The sequence below is a fragment of the Schistocerca piceifrons genome, chromosome 2 (assembly GCF_021461385.2).
Source record: "Schistocerca piceifrons isolate TAMUIC-IGC-003096 chromosome 2, iqSchPice1.1, whole genome shotgun sequence".
Lineage (NCBI taxonomy): Eukaryota > Metazoa > Arthropoda > Insecta > Orthoptera > Acrididae > Schistocerca > Schistocerca piceifrons.
This window is the reverse complement of record NC_060139.1, coordinates 927,806,928-927,823,013: the sequence shown is the minus strand read 5'-3', so window position 1 is coordinate 927,823,013 and position 16,086 is coordinate 927,806,928. Positions and strand designations below refer to the sequence as shown.

The window sequence follows — 16,086 nt, the reverse complement described above, 5'->3', positions numbered from 1 at the left end:
CTGAAACCATTTTGCGGATAGCTGTCTTATGTCCAAATGTTTATGCAAAATATTATGTACCCGTGCATTCGAGATGCCCAAAGCACTAGCAATCTCACGCACGTTAACTCTTTTGTCATCCGTCACCATATCATGGATTTTATCAATGATTTCTGGAGTCGTAACCTCCACAGCATCACTTGTGTCCATACCGCCACTAAGAAAATTTTGAAACCACTTATAAACCGTTCTAATCTAAGGTGCAGAGTCACCGTAATGTTTATCAAGCTTCTCTTTAGTCTCCTGAGGCGTTTTGCCATTCATAAAGCAATTTTTAATCACCACACGAAATTCTTTTTCGTCCATTTTTTGACAATCACTCGACTTCATTGATTCACACGAATGCCAAACACGAAGAAATAGACCAATATGGCTGAAACTTGGTGTACGTTCTTTCCAAAGGTGCTACTAACTAAACATGACCTCAATATGCGCCGGTGGTGCCATCTCTCGGCCTTTGCACGGACTTTTCAAACGCCGCTCGCATTAGAGAATGAAGAATGTGTATGTGGCAGTATGTCTGTCTAAACCGTTGTTGTGAAATGGTACGCGACGTTCCATGCTGCTCGCGATTCGACACAAGACGCCAGTCAATCTGGAGGGGGGGGGGGGGGGGGCAGCCAACTCAAGTGGAAGGCACTCAAGCACTGGACCTTTAGTCCTGGTATCTTTCCATGTGATTATCACGCCTTCTGCCCCTTTAAAAAGGCCTTGAAGGCTCGACGATTCCTGTCGGTCAACGATGTGCGGCAGACAGTTACAGGCTTCTTAACACAGGAGGACACGGCGTTTTATCAAATGGATATCTTCAGCTTGATGCATCGGTGGGATTACTGCCTCAGTCCTCACGGCGATTTTTCCTGATTGGCATACCTGTTCTGTACTGTACGGTCTTCGAATGGAAACGTTTTGGTCGCCCCTTATCTTGTGGTTTGAGAAATAGATACAGAGTTAGATGAATAGACAGACAGATAGATTGATAGAGAGAAGGGGGTGGGGGAGGGGGAAGAGGACGGGATGGGACAGAAAGCACTGTATTGTTATCACTCACCTTCCCCCAGGTTGTTGACGATCTTGACATGCCACTGCATCTGGCGCTCCCTGGAGTCAAACGCCAAAATGACAGTCACATCCTGGCAGATGATCGCTATCGTGTTGGACTCCTTGTCCAACGTGAACCCTGCAATCAACAATATGAGTTAGGGTAACATAAAAAAAATCGCATTATGCTTGAGGGAAACCTCACTTAAAGAACTAGAATATAGAGGCTACGGTTCAGTCAAGCAAATGGGGGGTCCAAATCATAATGAGAGACTGGAAATGTTTTTTTGGCCACATTGTTGGAATTTTCTTTTCAAACATCACTCTTTCGACTCCTCCGACCCTTCAAAGAAACGAACTCACATGTACGGTATGAAATGTCATATCTCCTGAACTACGTGTCGCACACTGATATAATTTTATGATGAAACTCTCCGCGTTTCGACATTTCGCCAGTTTTAAAGGAACTGAATGTAGAAGGAGGAGCACACGATGAGAAACATATCTACGTCTTGCGACGTTACTAGCTCTGGGAGCCACAGCATTCACTTCCAAATTCACTTCGTAACGGAGAAAGGATAATGTCAACTGATGTTCGACGTAACAGGTGGAGTGCGGTACCAAATATCTTTTATTTTCTACGTTTTTTAAGATACTTAATTCAGATTTGATTCATATTTATAGCACATACGCTCAATAGTAGGAGATCATGCAGTTTATTCACATTCTTTGATCACCAGTTTTCTTTGATAACTATGACATTATGATGCAATCAGATGAAGTACTTCTTGCTTTTCGGTTGAACAACAATGAGAGCCGAGCGAAGTGTGTCGGGATGACTACAACTGGGGGCTGGATTCAAATGGTTCAAATGGCTCTAAGCACTATGGGACTTAACAAAAAAAATGGTTCAAATGGCTCTGAGCACTATGGGACTTAACTTCTGAGGTCAACAGTCCCCTAGAACTTAGAACTACTTAAACCTAACTAACCTAAAGGACATTACGCACATCCAAGCCCGAGGCAGGATTAGAACCTGCGACCGTAGCAGCAGCGCGGTTCCGGACTGACGCGCCTAGAACCCCTCGGCCACAGCGGCCGGCTTGGGAGCTGGAGTCGAGTGCTAGAGGTGACAGCAAGCTGTTACATCGGCTGTACGATTCGGTGAAGGCAATGTCGCATGTCTAATATCTTATTTTCTCCCCGAATATGTAAATATTAATGTACCACGACACTGCATGCAATGCAGAGTAGAGAGTGTAAATAAGAATTATATTTTCGTATGTGACAGTCAATTCTGTAAAGTGTTATATGAACAAAGATTAGCGCTCCATTAATTAAAACTTCAGGGCTGAATTGCCGTGGTCCATATATAAAACTTCTTCTCCTTCCTGACGTTTCGTTGCCGGCTGCCGTCAACATCTTCTGAGGTGAGTAGGCGACTGGCTGCTAGGCGCTGGTGGTCCCACTTATGTAGAGCGCTTAGATGGCGCCACCACTCGTCACGTGCTTTCGACTTTAAAACTATCTCTGGCTAGTGCCATCTCTCTTGATTACAGGTAATCGATTGTCACTTCGTTGGTACAAAGTCGACCGCCATATCTTGTCTAGTTTTAATCCTTCTTCCTTTCTATTAAAATTATTTCCGTGCTTGTAGATCTCTATAGCTTCTCTATACATGCTAGTATAATAATGTGAGGTCCTAGCCATCACGTTTGTCTCACTAAATTTTATTTCGTGATCACCGTCTTTGAAAACGTGTGCCGCTACAGCTGATTTCTCAATCTGTCCCGATCTACAGTTCCTTTTGTGTTCCGTTAGGCGACTATTAACACTTCTTTTAGTTGTTCCGATATAAACCATGCCACAGCTACACGGAATTTTATACACACCTGGGGTAGCTAAGGGGTGTCGTGCGTCTCAGATGATGTTGCCCGCAGCCGGCAACAAAACGTCAGGAAGGAGAAGAAGTTTTATATATGGACCACGGCAATTCAGCCCGGAAGTTTTAATTAATGAACACGCCGGCCGTGAAAGCTTACATGCTATGGAAGATTAGCACTGTTGAGTGTTTGAACTGTTTAACGCATGACATTGTAGTAGAAGACTTTCCATCACAAATTTGTGTTTCATCTGCTACGTCGCTTCGCTTATTAAAAAGTCACTGACATCCTTGATTTTAAGAGACACTTTTTTTAGTAGTCCTGAGAGCGTTAGACCACTCGCTAATAACTATCATTGCAGCCTCATATCAAGAAAGCCTAACCCTACGACTTAGGAGTTACTTCTGCTCTGGGACATTAACAGAATATACCAGGTTGGCAGACATTTAGACACAGCACAACTACGGCCCCTCGCATGCTCTGTATTCGCAATACAAATGTGAACGGCGCATGTAAGCTGTAGTAATATAGTGGAGGGAATACACGGACGTTAGCTGCATTGAACGCCGACTCTTGTTTCCATACGGTTGCATATGCTAATTTGTAGCCATACAGTTAGAACTTTTTTTAAAAAAAAACTGCCGTATTGTTTCTGCCGTAATCTCCAACTGAATACAACAATACAGACATCAGAACTTTCACCAACCTGAACACTGCTGATATAACAGTACTCGTAATAAAAACAAGTCTTCCGATCGAGATAGCATACCAATTATGTTCCTTTCAGAGTCCGCTGCTACAATAGCTCACATAATTTAGCAACCATCACAACCGCTCGCTTGACGAAAGATCCATACCAAGAGGACAGAACATCGCACGGGTCACATCAATACACAAGAAAGGAAATAGGAGCAATCTGATGAATTACAGATCCATATTACTGTCATCGATTTGCAGTAGGACTTTGGAACATAAACTTTGTTCACTGAGCCGCGCTGTATTAGCCGAGCGGTCTAAGGCGCTGGAGTGATGGACTGTGCGGCTGGTCCCGGCGGAGGTTCGAGTCCTCCCTCGGGCATGGGTGTCTCTGTTTGTCCTTAGGATAATTTAGGTTAAGTAGTATGTAAGGTTAGGGACTGATGACCTTAACAGTTAAGTCCCATAAGATTTCACACACATTTGAGCATTTTTTATGTTCACTGATTCAGAAAATATCGTCCTTATGAAACAAAACTGGCTCTTTATTCACACGACGTAATGAGTGCTATCGAGAAGGGAGCTCAAATTGATGTCAACATTCTAGATTTTCAGAAGGCTTTTGACACCGTTCCTCACAAGAGACTGCTAATCGAATTGCGTACCTATGGACAACCTATTGTACGACAGGATTCGTGATATCGTAGTGATCGACGGAAAATCATGGCTTTCCCCAAGGAAGTATTATAGGCTCTCTGATGCATCCAATCTACATAAACGATTTAGGAGACAATCTGAGCAGCCCTGTTAGATTGTTTTCAGGTAATGCTGTCATTTACCGTCTAGTAAAGTCGCCAGAATACCAAAATCAATTGCAAAATGACTTACACACGATGTCTGTATGGTGTTCGAATGGTTCGAATGGCTCTGAGCACTATGGGACTTAACATCTATGGTCATCAGTCCCCTAGAACTTAGAACTACTTAAACCTAACCAACCTAAGGACATCACACAACACCCAGTCATCACGAGGCAGAGAAAATCCCTGACCCCGCCGGGAATCGAACCCGGGAACCCAGGCGCGGGAAGCGAGTACGCTACCGCACGACCACGAGCTGCGGACTCTGTATGGTGTGAAAAGTGGCAACTGTCATTCAGATGAGCTCTAAAAAGAGTCCGCAAAATTTTGGTTACACGATAAATCACACAGATTTATAGGCTGTCAACTCAACTAAGTACGTACCTAGAAATTACAGTTACGAACAAACTTAAATTGGAACGATCACATTGATCAGGGGTTTCCGAACTTTTCTCTGGCGGAATTCTTTAAAAATCTGGTACTTCAAATGGTTCAAATGGCTCTGAGCACTATGGGACTTAACATCTATGGTCATCAGTCCCCTAGAACTTAGAACTACTTAAACCGAATTAACCTAAGGACATCACACAACACCCAGTCATCACGAGGCAGAGAAAATCCCTGACCCCGCCGGGAACCGAACCCGGGAACCCGGGCGTGGGAAGCGAGAACGCTACCGCACGATCTGGTACTTCGATGGAACACCTTGTTTATTTTGAAGGTTAATAAAGTTAATTAAATTTTTAAAAATGATAAAATCTTATTTCATTATGTGATTACTTCAGTCTTAAATCGAGGTTAATAATACAGAAATCATAACAAAATTTTAAAAAATAAGAAAGAAATCGCCATGTTATTTATAGAAAAGATCATCGTAAGACAATGAGAATGGGAGCTCGCACATTAAGATTTAAATGTTAGAGAATAAAACGGTAGAGAAACGGAGGTGGTTCGAAGAACCCCCTGCCAGACACTTAAGTGAGCATTGCAAACTACTCTAGTAGATATAGATGTATCGCGATCAACTTACTCTTACTAAGTATATGTTCAAACTCGCTCATATGCGGCCAACGAATGATAAAGAAAATAGCACCGCCAAATGGCGCTAATGTACAGTAGATGGCCTTATCGTAAAAGGAATACGTAATACTTGCTGGATGACTCATTGATCTATCCCTTCTTCTGGTGACTGCCATCCATAGATTTCTTTCTAGTCCGTTCTTCTTAATAATTCTTTATTTTGTACTCAATTCGTCCACTTAATTTTTAACAGTCTATGATGGCACTACATTTCAAATGCTTCTAGCTTCTTGTCTTCATTCAGGGTGTCCCACGTTTCACTTCCTTATAGTGCTGTGCTCTAGATGTATACTTTCAGGAACTTGTTCCTCAACTGCATATCAACGCCTGACACCAGTAGAGCTCTTTTACTGAAGAAAGCTTTCTGTGCCATCTACAGGGTGGAAAAACAAATCTGGCTTAGAAAATACAAGTACTTGAAGCAACTCATCTTATAACCGCCACAACAGGATCAGATGAGTAATAAGTATCTGAGCATTTGTAGCGCAATTTCGATAAATTGATATGCAGATTAATTAAAATGATCAATTAATCACCCTCGCCCCAGACCACGCCCACCCCCAGATAACGTCACGTATTTTCTCAGCTGCACATGTACGTCAGCCCCTCTTTCCCTCCTCTCCCAGCCCCCTTCCCCAAGCCGGCCGAAGTGGCCGAGCGGTTCTAGGCGCTGCAGTGCGGAACCGCGCGACCGCTACGGTCGCAGGTTCGAATCCTGCCTCGGGCATGGATGTGTGTGATGTCCTTAGGTTGGTTAGGTTTAACTAGTTCTAAGTTCTAGGGGACTGATGACCTCAGAAGTTAAGTCCCATAGTGCTCAGGGCCATTTTTGAACCCCTTCCCCAACCTAGCCAATTGACTGGAATTTTGAATTTTGGCGGAACACTGAAATTGGCAAGAATTTCGAATTTTGGTGGGAATTACTTTGTGATGACATCCCACCCCACCCGGGAATTGGCGGGAATTAAAATTGGCAGTACCCTTTCCAGGACTTGAACCCTGATCCTCCTGGGAGGAAAGCCCAAGTCTACCTAACACAATTAAACCACCAGAGGCTCTTCGAACTGACAGGAAATTAAAAATGTCTGTGTCCTTTCCAGAACTCTAACCCTGATTCTACTGGCTGGAAAGCCCAAGTGTACCCCCTGTTATTGTTGTTGTTGTCGAGGTCTTCAGTCCTGAGACTGGTTTGATGCAGCTCTCCATGCTACTGTATCCGGTGCAAGCATCTTCATCTCCCAGTACCTACTGCAACCTACATCCTTCTGAATCTGCTTAGTGTATTCATCTCTTGGTCTCTCTCTATGATTTTTACCCTCAACGCTGCCCTCCAATACTATATTGGTGATCTTTTGATGCCTCAGAACGTGTCCTACCAACCGATCCCTTCCTCTAGTCAAGTTGTGCGACAAACTCCTATTCTCCCCAATTCTATTCAATACCTCCTCATTAGTTATGTGATCTACCCATCTAATCTTAAGCATTCTTCTGTAGCACCACATTTCGAAAGCCTCTATTCTCTTCTTGTCCAAACTATTTATCGTCCATGTTTCACTTCCATACATGCCTACACTCCATACAAATACCCCCTAACACATGGAAACTGTGGAAACTGTCCAGATGTGGGAAAAGGAGGTTATGTTAGTGTACTTTATTTATTTTTGGTCGGGAGACTGACGCAAAGATCGATCCTAATTACGCAATTAATAACAAAAAAATGGCTCTGAGCACTATGCGACTTAACTTCTGAGGTCATCAGTCGCCTAGATCTTAGAACTAATTAAACCTAACTAACCTAAGGACATCACACACATCCATGCCCGAGGCAGGATTCGAACCTGCGACCGTAGCGGTCGCTCGGCTCCAGACTGTAGCGCCCAGAACCGCACGGCCACTCCGGCCGGCCAATTAATCACAAAGATTGGGCCTAATTACACAACTATATGCATAGCGCTGCACAAGAACAGCTTAAAAGCGCAATACAGTTCAAAAACTGACGATACCATACAAGTGATGTACTCAACATGTACACCAAAGAAGCGGTGAAGGAAGAGAGAATATTTCAGAGGGGTAATGAAATTGCGAGACAATAACAGACACCATTGCTGACGTTCGTAAGCAAGGCAGCCATTCTATGTGGATGTAAGAAAGAAATTGACGGTATAGTTTGCACAATATATGGCTTAAGAATGAATAAAGCTTAAGTGATGAAGGGTAGTAGAAAGGAGAATAAAGTCCTGCTTAACAACCGAACAGGGAACAGAGTAATGCAAGAAGTTAAACAGTTATCTGAGCTAGGAAGCAATATTTTGCATAAGATGATAGAAGGAAGGAAGCTAACAGCAGCACAGAGCGGGAAAAATAAATCTGTCACAAAAAATACTTCATGCACCTTAGAACAGGCAACACAGCTACATCTGAGTAGTAGTATAAGGCCATTTGTAGCGCAATTTCGATATCAAATTTATACGCAAACCAATTAAATTGATCAATTAATCACCCCCGCCCCGACCACGCCCACCCCCTCCCCCGTATGACATCTCATGTTTTTTCAGTAGCACGTGTGGCACAGCCCTCCACCCCCCTCCCTCCACCAACCTACCCTATTGGTGGGAACTTCGAATTTTGGTGAGAATTTCGAATTTTGGCGGGGATTTCTTTGTCCCAGCGCTGTGCTGACATCCCACCCCACCCGGGAATTGATGCGAAATTAAAACCGGTAATACCCTTTCCGAGACTCGAACCCTGGTCCTTCTGGGCGGAAAGCTCAAGTATACCGCCCTAAAACAATCGAACCGCCAGAGGTGTATGGAATTGACAGGAAAATAAAAATGGCTGTGCCCTTTCTGGGACACAAATGCTGATTCTACTGGACGGAAAGCCCATGTGCACTCCCTAACACATGGAAACTGTGCAGATGCGGGAGAGGAAGGTTAGGTTAGTGTACCTTATTTATTTTTGGACGGGAAACTGACGCAAAGATCGATCCTAATTACATAATTACTCACAAAGATCGGGCCTAATTACACAACTACAGGGTGTTACAAAAAGGTACGGCCGGACTTTCAGTAAACATTCCTCACACACAAATAAAGAAAAGATGTTATGTGGACATGTGTCCGGAAACGCTTAATTTCCATGTTAGAGCTTATTTTAGTTTCGTCAGTATGTACTGTACTTCCTCGATTCACCGCCAGTTGGCCCAATTGAAGGAAGGTAATGGTGACTTCGGTGCTTGTGTTGACATGCGATTCATTGCTCTACAGTACTAGCATCAAGGACATCAGTACGTAGCATCAACAGGTTAGTGTTCATCACGAACGTGATTTTGCAGTCAGTGCAATGTTTACAAATGCGGAGTTGGCAGATGCCCATTTGATGTATGGATTAGCACGGGGCAATAGCCGTGGCGCGGTACGTTTGTATCGAGATAGATTTCCAGAACGAAGCTGTCCCGACAGGAAGACGTTCGAAGCAATTGATCGGCGGCTTAGGGAGCACGGAACATTCCAGCCTATGACTCGCGACTGGGGAAGACCTAGAACGACGAGGACACCTGCAATGGACGAGGCAATTCTTCGTGCAGTTGACGATAACCCTAATGTCAGCGTCAGAGAAGTTGCTGCTGTACAAGGTAACGTTGACCACGTCACTGTATGGAGAGTGCTACGGGAGAACCAGTTGTTTCCGTACAATGTAAAGCGTGTGCAGGCACTATCAGCAGCTGATTGGCCTCCACGGGTACACTTCTGCGAATGGTTCATCCAACAATGTGTCAATCCTCATTTCAGTGCAAATGTTCTCTTTACGGATGAAGCTTCATTCCAACGTGATGAAATTGTAAATTTTCACAATCAACATGTGTGGGCTGACGAGAATCCGCACGCAGTTGTGCAATCACGTCATCAACACAGATTTTCTGTGAACGTTTGGACAGGCATTGTTGGTGATGTCTTGATTGGGCCCCATGTTCTTCCACCTACGCGCAAAGGAGCACGTTATCATGATTTCATACGGGATACTCTACATGTGCTGCTAGAACATGTGCCTTTACAAGTACTACACAACATGTGGTTCATGCACGATGGAGCTCCTGCACATTTCAGTCGAAGTGTTCGTACGCTTCTCAACAACAGATTCGGTGACCGATGGATTGGTAGAGGCGGACCAATTCCATGGCCTCCACGCTCTCCTGACCTCAACCCTCTTGACTTTCATTTATGGGGGCATTTGAAAGCTCTTGTCTACGCAACCCCGGTACCAAATGTAGAGACTCTTCGTGCTCGTATTGTGGACGGCTGTGATACAATACGCCATTCTCCAGGGCTGCATCAGCGCATCAGGAATTCCATGCGACGGAGGGTGGATGCATGTATCCTCGCTAAAGGAGGACATTTTGAACATTTCCTGTAACAAAGTGTTTGAAGTCACGCTGGTAGGTTCTGTTGCTGTGTGTTTCCATTCCATGATTAATGTGATTTGAAGAGAAGTAAGAAAATGAGCTCTAACATGGAAATTAAGCGTTTCCGGACACATGTCCACATAACGTATTTTCTTTCTTTGTGTGTGAGGAATGTTTCCTGAAAGTTTGGCCGTACCTTTTTGTAACACCCCGTATATGCATAGCGTCACACAAGGACAGCATAAAAGCGCAATACAGCTCAACAACTGACGATTCCACGATGTTATCCTGCTGGGAAAAAATTTCGCAATAGCACTCGAAACTAGCGACAGACACACTCAAACTTTATCCTACACCTACAAGCTGGCAGGAAAAAGGCAGAGGGGTGTAAGGTACAATCTTTATTCTTTTTGGTGGGAAATATGTTCAACTGGCGAGATGCTGGTGTTGGACAGAAAGGAGTTTAAAAAGTGTATTACCTGTAAGCGTACAGTATCCATCCCCTTGCCAATACCAATAAAGCCTCCAATGGACAGAAAGAAATCATCAGAGGCAAAATATTTGAGTGTCTGTAGTAGCTGATTCTTTGGTAGAACCGAGTCAACACTAAAAGAAAGAAAAGAATGACATGAAACAATTCAAGAGAAATTTAAAAACATAATTTGCAGCCACTCACTATTATGATTATGTGTATCCAATAACAAAAGATTCCTGTTAACTGGATGAAAGTACCTATGTTTTTGTCATTCAAGGAAATTTAAAAACATAGCATTCCAGGCACTTCTTCCACATGCTACAACTATGCAGATGACTAGACTCCTGTTCTGCTCTTATAGCATACAAATACAGCTATTATTTTATGATAAATATGGGTGGGCTTATGTGAATAATACTAATATCAAATAAACAACAGCTACGTCCTATAGCTGGGGAAGCATCACTTTCTATTAAGGAAAACATCTTGCTTTCCTCTTGAACTTACTGTGTTAAACTTAACCTGAGAAAGAACAAACAGTTCACTGGCTTTATTGAATAATGGTAGGTGGGAGACGATCTTCTTGCTCTGAAATATTAATGGGACTGTAATCCTAATATTTTCAATAAAATCTGGAAAGTTGTTTTGACACTGCTGTGGTGTTTACAAAAAGGGCGCATTCCTAATAGAAAACAAAGTGTAACGATATTTTCTGCCATTGATAAGATTGAGACACTACTATTTCATCAAAACGTTTTGCTGCGCGAGAAATCGATGTTTCGTTAAAAACAGAAAAAGCTGTTAATGCAAACTGAGCACATAGTTGGTGTGGTTTTTCGATTTGGTTAGGTCTATTATGGCACTATCTGCTAAATAAGACGAAATAGTCCTTTTTTTTTTACTGCAGCAATTGTGACACACACCAGGTAAACAAGACTATTTTTCTATGAATCGTCATTTTAACGTGCCTGATTTAGATAAATAACATGACAGAATTAACGAAGTAGTGAAATCAAATGCATATCACTATGAATGAACAGTATTATTGAAAACAGAGAAATAGTCTCACCTGTTCGTCACATGCTCCAGTTTCTCATATACAAGATTGAAAATACGAAGCACGGTTCCCTCTGATAAGCGAAATCTGGATATAAACTCGTAATCGGCGTCATCTCAGTTTCTTTCCCTTCCTCATTCTCACGAACACTTCAGCCAAAATACCGTTATCGCTGTCTGCATCTGTCACTATTCCTGCTATCTTGAAAACTTATTCCCCGGTTAAGCTCGCTAGCCGGCCAGAAATCGCCGGTCAAGTTATCCCGAGTTTATTCTCTGGTTAGCCGTTATTCTGGTTCGTACAACGCGTTTCTCTCGCTATTTCGATTACATTAGATTAGATTAGATCAGTACTTGTTCCATAGATCATGAATAAGACACTTCGTAATGATGTGGAACGTGTCAGGTTAATAAAAGGTGTCTATACAAGATATTGCATTACACAAAATATTACATGACACTTAATATATTTAATTTTTTTGTGGGGGTTGGGGAAATCACTCACTTCCTGTATTCAAAAATTCATCTAATGAGTAGAAGGAGTTGCCATTAAGAAATTCTTTTAATTTCCTTTTAAATGCTATATGGCTATCTGTCAGACTTTTGATGCTATTAGGTAAGTGCCCAAAGACTTTTGTGGCAGCATAATTTACCCCCTCTGAGCCAAAGTTAGATTTAACCTTGAGTAGTGAAGACCATCCTTTCTCCTAGTGTTGTTGCCATGTACACTGCTATTACTTTTGAATTCGTTCGGACTGCTAATAACAAATTTCATAAGTGAATATATATATTGTGAGGCTACAGTGAAGATCTCTAGCTCTTTAATCAAGTGTCTGCAGGATGATCTTGGATTACACGCTTTGGTGCAATGAAAACTCTTTTACTCAATGATGAGTTACCCCAGAATATGATGCCATACGAAAGCAGAGAATGAAAATAGGCGTGGTAAGCTAATTTACTCAGAAGTATATCGCCAAAATTTGCAATGACCATAATAGCATAAGTAGCTGAACTCAAACGTTTCAGCAGATCCTCAGTGTGTTTTTTCCAGTTCAACCCCTCATCAATGCATAAACCTAGAAATTTTGAATATTCTACCTTAACTACCGATTTCTGATCGAAGTCTATATTTACTAATGGTGTCATTCCATTTACTGTGTGGAACTGTATATACTGTGTTTTGTCTAGTTTAATGAGAGCCCATTTGCAGAGAACCACTTAATGATTTTCTGAAAAACATCGTTTACAATTTCACCAGTTAATTCTTGTCTGTTGGGTGTGATAGCTATACTTGTATCATCAGCAAAAAGTACCAGCTTTGCATCTTCGTGAATGTAGAATGTCAAGTCATTAATATATATTAAGAACAGCAGAGGACCCAAGGCCGATCCTTGCGGCACCTCATTCTTGATTGTTCCCCAGTTTGAGAATACACCAGTTCTTGCATATCATGTGGACCGTTTATTTCAACTTTCTGCACTCTTCCAGTTAGGTATGATTTAAACCATTTGAGCACTGTCCCATTCATACCACAGTACTTGAGCTTATCTAGAAGTATTCCATGATTTACACAATCAAAAGCCTTTGACAGATCACAAAAAATCCCAACGGGTGACTTCCGGTTACTCAGAGCATTTAATATTTCATTATTGAAAGTATATATAGCATTTTCCGTTGAAAAACCCTTCTGGAAACCAAACTGACATTTTGTTAAAACTTTATTTTTACAAAGGTGTGAAGCTACTCTACAATACATTACTTTTTCAAGAATTTTGGATAAGGATGTCAACACATCTATAATCATTTATTACAAAAGCAAAACAGATTTTCGACCATAATAAAGGTTCTTTTTGCACGAAAATAGGTAAAGTCCATTTTCTTTTAGTTTTATGAGCACAATCGGTATAGTTTTTACATTCGACTGCATTCGCATCTTATTATTTTATGATATCCAGCGAAGTGTACTGCCACCAATCACAAATGATCAGCAGAGACATGCCCATTGTGCATGAAATCAGGGAAAAAAACCAACTTCGACTATTCTGATGCGAGAACTACCGATCACCGCAGAATGTCCTCATTATTTCGAAACCGTCATCAGAGTAAATAAAATGCGAGAATTTAAACTCCAAAGAAAAAGAATCTATATTACGCAATTTCTTCCAGTTTATTGAACAAATCACACGACCTGAGAGCGTCTCTCGCATTCAGTGTCTATAAATAAACTGCCATGCTCGTGTGTTTTACAAACATTTCAGGCAATCTTTCACACCATTAGCACACATGTCGGGAAAAAAATTCATTTTACGTTTGACAACAAGAAGCTATAATTGAAGAGAACATATATGTTTTGTACACTACGACAGGGTTCCTTTTTACCAGTGCGATGCTATATCATGCTAGCGTTTACGAAACAAATCGTGAGAGCCTGTCTAGCCCAGTGTAGGTGGGAGATTGAAATTTCGTTAAAAGATATCGCCGCAACGAAAAAAAAAGAAAAAAAACGCTTGTCAAGAATCATTCTGTGCTGCCCTAGCCGTCTCTTCCACCCGTCAGGCAGCACGTCATTGATATCGATTTGATTCGCTAATTGATAAAATTGATCATGAGAGTCACTTTGTATCGCCAGTAATGTTTTTTTTCAGCAAACGGATTACACTCGTCATGTGGGACAACTGGGAATCCATGGAGGGAGCACGATGTTCTTTTCGAGGAACACCATTGAGAAATGACAACTGAAGGTGACCACAGAGGGATTGGTTCAAATAGCTCTGAGCACTATGGTCATCAGTCCCCTAGAACTTAGAACTACTTAAACCCAACTAACCTAAGGACATCACACAACACCCAGTCATCACGAGGCAGAGAAAATCCCTGACCCCGCCGGGAATCGAACCCGGGAACCCGGGCGTGGTAAGCGAGAACGATACCGCACGACCACGAGCTGCAGACCAAAGAGGGATTCTACAACCCACATTGGTGGATTATAGGTGTTTGGAGGCTGGTAGTATTGCACATAGGTGGGGGAAAGGACGTGATGGAGCCTCGTTTGGATTGGAAGGAGTACGGTGTGCGACGACTGATTAGAATGGAGCCCATGGGAACGATTTCATGGTGCAGAAGGGGGAGTTGATTACGTTATAGTGGGATAAGATTTGCTGTCAGCAAATTGGAATCAACCACATATTTGCGTTGGATCCTGTAGAGACGTCTTTTAATGATGACAGCCACAGGTGAATGATATTCGTACCACTCTCGTATCTCGAAACGAGTCACCTTTTCTTTTTTCGGACCTATCTGCTAAGGATCCCATATACCAAGAACTCCAACGCTGTTTTTAGACAGTCCCTCTACATCTTGCAACTGCTCCTATGTCTCTGCCCCACCCTCCCTGCAGCTTAGTCCATGTGATAGTCACAATTTAAGTCTGATCTGTACGGAGCGATATATCTAAGGCCTTCTGCATCCTGTGTGGAAACAGGACGAGCTGCGTTAATGTGACAGGAGCGCGTTTTGACCACTCAGTGGAAATGGGAACACATTGTCATAGCTACGCCAACCATTTACAGTGTGTAAGGTCGGCGCCAAACGAAGCTTTGCTCTGCAACACGAGGTAGAAGGAGAGATAGTACAAGCAGTTACGGTGGTGTACCTTGCTGGGAAAATTAGGATGACTACACATCACACATGGCATGGAGGAAGGATGAAGATTTTGCAACACATCTCCAAACTACGCACAGGTAGTCTGAAGGAGATCTGTATCTCTCAGGGTACATTCGTGTCTATCACCCAAACATGTGTGGCGATCCTATTCAATATACAGGTATTGGTTCATTGGAGCAGGTGGTTCGTGACTGAAGTCGCTTTCACAGACCGGTGTACAGTTTTATCATCTGTACTGTAGGATGACCAATTCTAACAGACTATCAATCACTCAAGAGTGTTCCTGTTTGCTCCTTCACAAATAGTTTAATACATTGTTTTTTTCGGTTGTAACACATCCAATCAGAATACACCTTGATACACTATAGTACACATAGTGTAGCACTGTACTCAATTGCAACCAGTCACCCCCAACTGCATATCCTACAGTTGCAGCACGTTTGCTCTGCTTTCTTTATGTCTGGGAGCCATCTGCGGCACAAGTACATACACTAACATACAGAAAATAGAGCAAACGCACTGAAAATGTGGAATATATGGGTGGAGGAGACTAGATGCAATGGAGTACTTTGCTATACTACGCCTCCCGATCAGAAAAATTGTGCATTTGCGCTAGATGTTGCCAGCTGTACTACATTTACAAGCAATTTTAAAACACGGAACGAGAGGTTATGTTATGATCGCATGGGTAGAAGTGCCATTAAAAAACTGTGAAAAATACGTATAAATTGAGGGAAAATACGCGGAAATGCTGGGGAAATTTAGGGAGTACGTGCATCTCTTCTGATTGTTGCAAAACAATTCTTGTACATGGGAACGAGTATTCGACAGCAAGAGGAAGGCGGGAAAACGGCGAGTGGAAGCACCGGAAACTGGTGATACAATCTTTTA

General features: G+C 42.4%; 1 protein-coding gene across 1 annotated transcript in view; it reads right to left on the bottom strand.

Annotated features, from left to right (window-relative positions):
* LOC124776625 overlaps positions 1 to 16,086 on the bottom strand; it is a 323,277-nt gene that overhangs the window by 91,628 nt on the left and 215,563 nt on the right. The window contains exon 4 of the mRNA XM_047251713.1: positions 1,091 to 1,219. Within this exon, the coding sequence (XP_047107669.1) occupies positions 1,091 to 1,219 (129 nt within the window). The remainder of the gene's footprint in view (positions 1 to 1,090; positions 1,220 to 16,086) is intronic.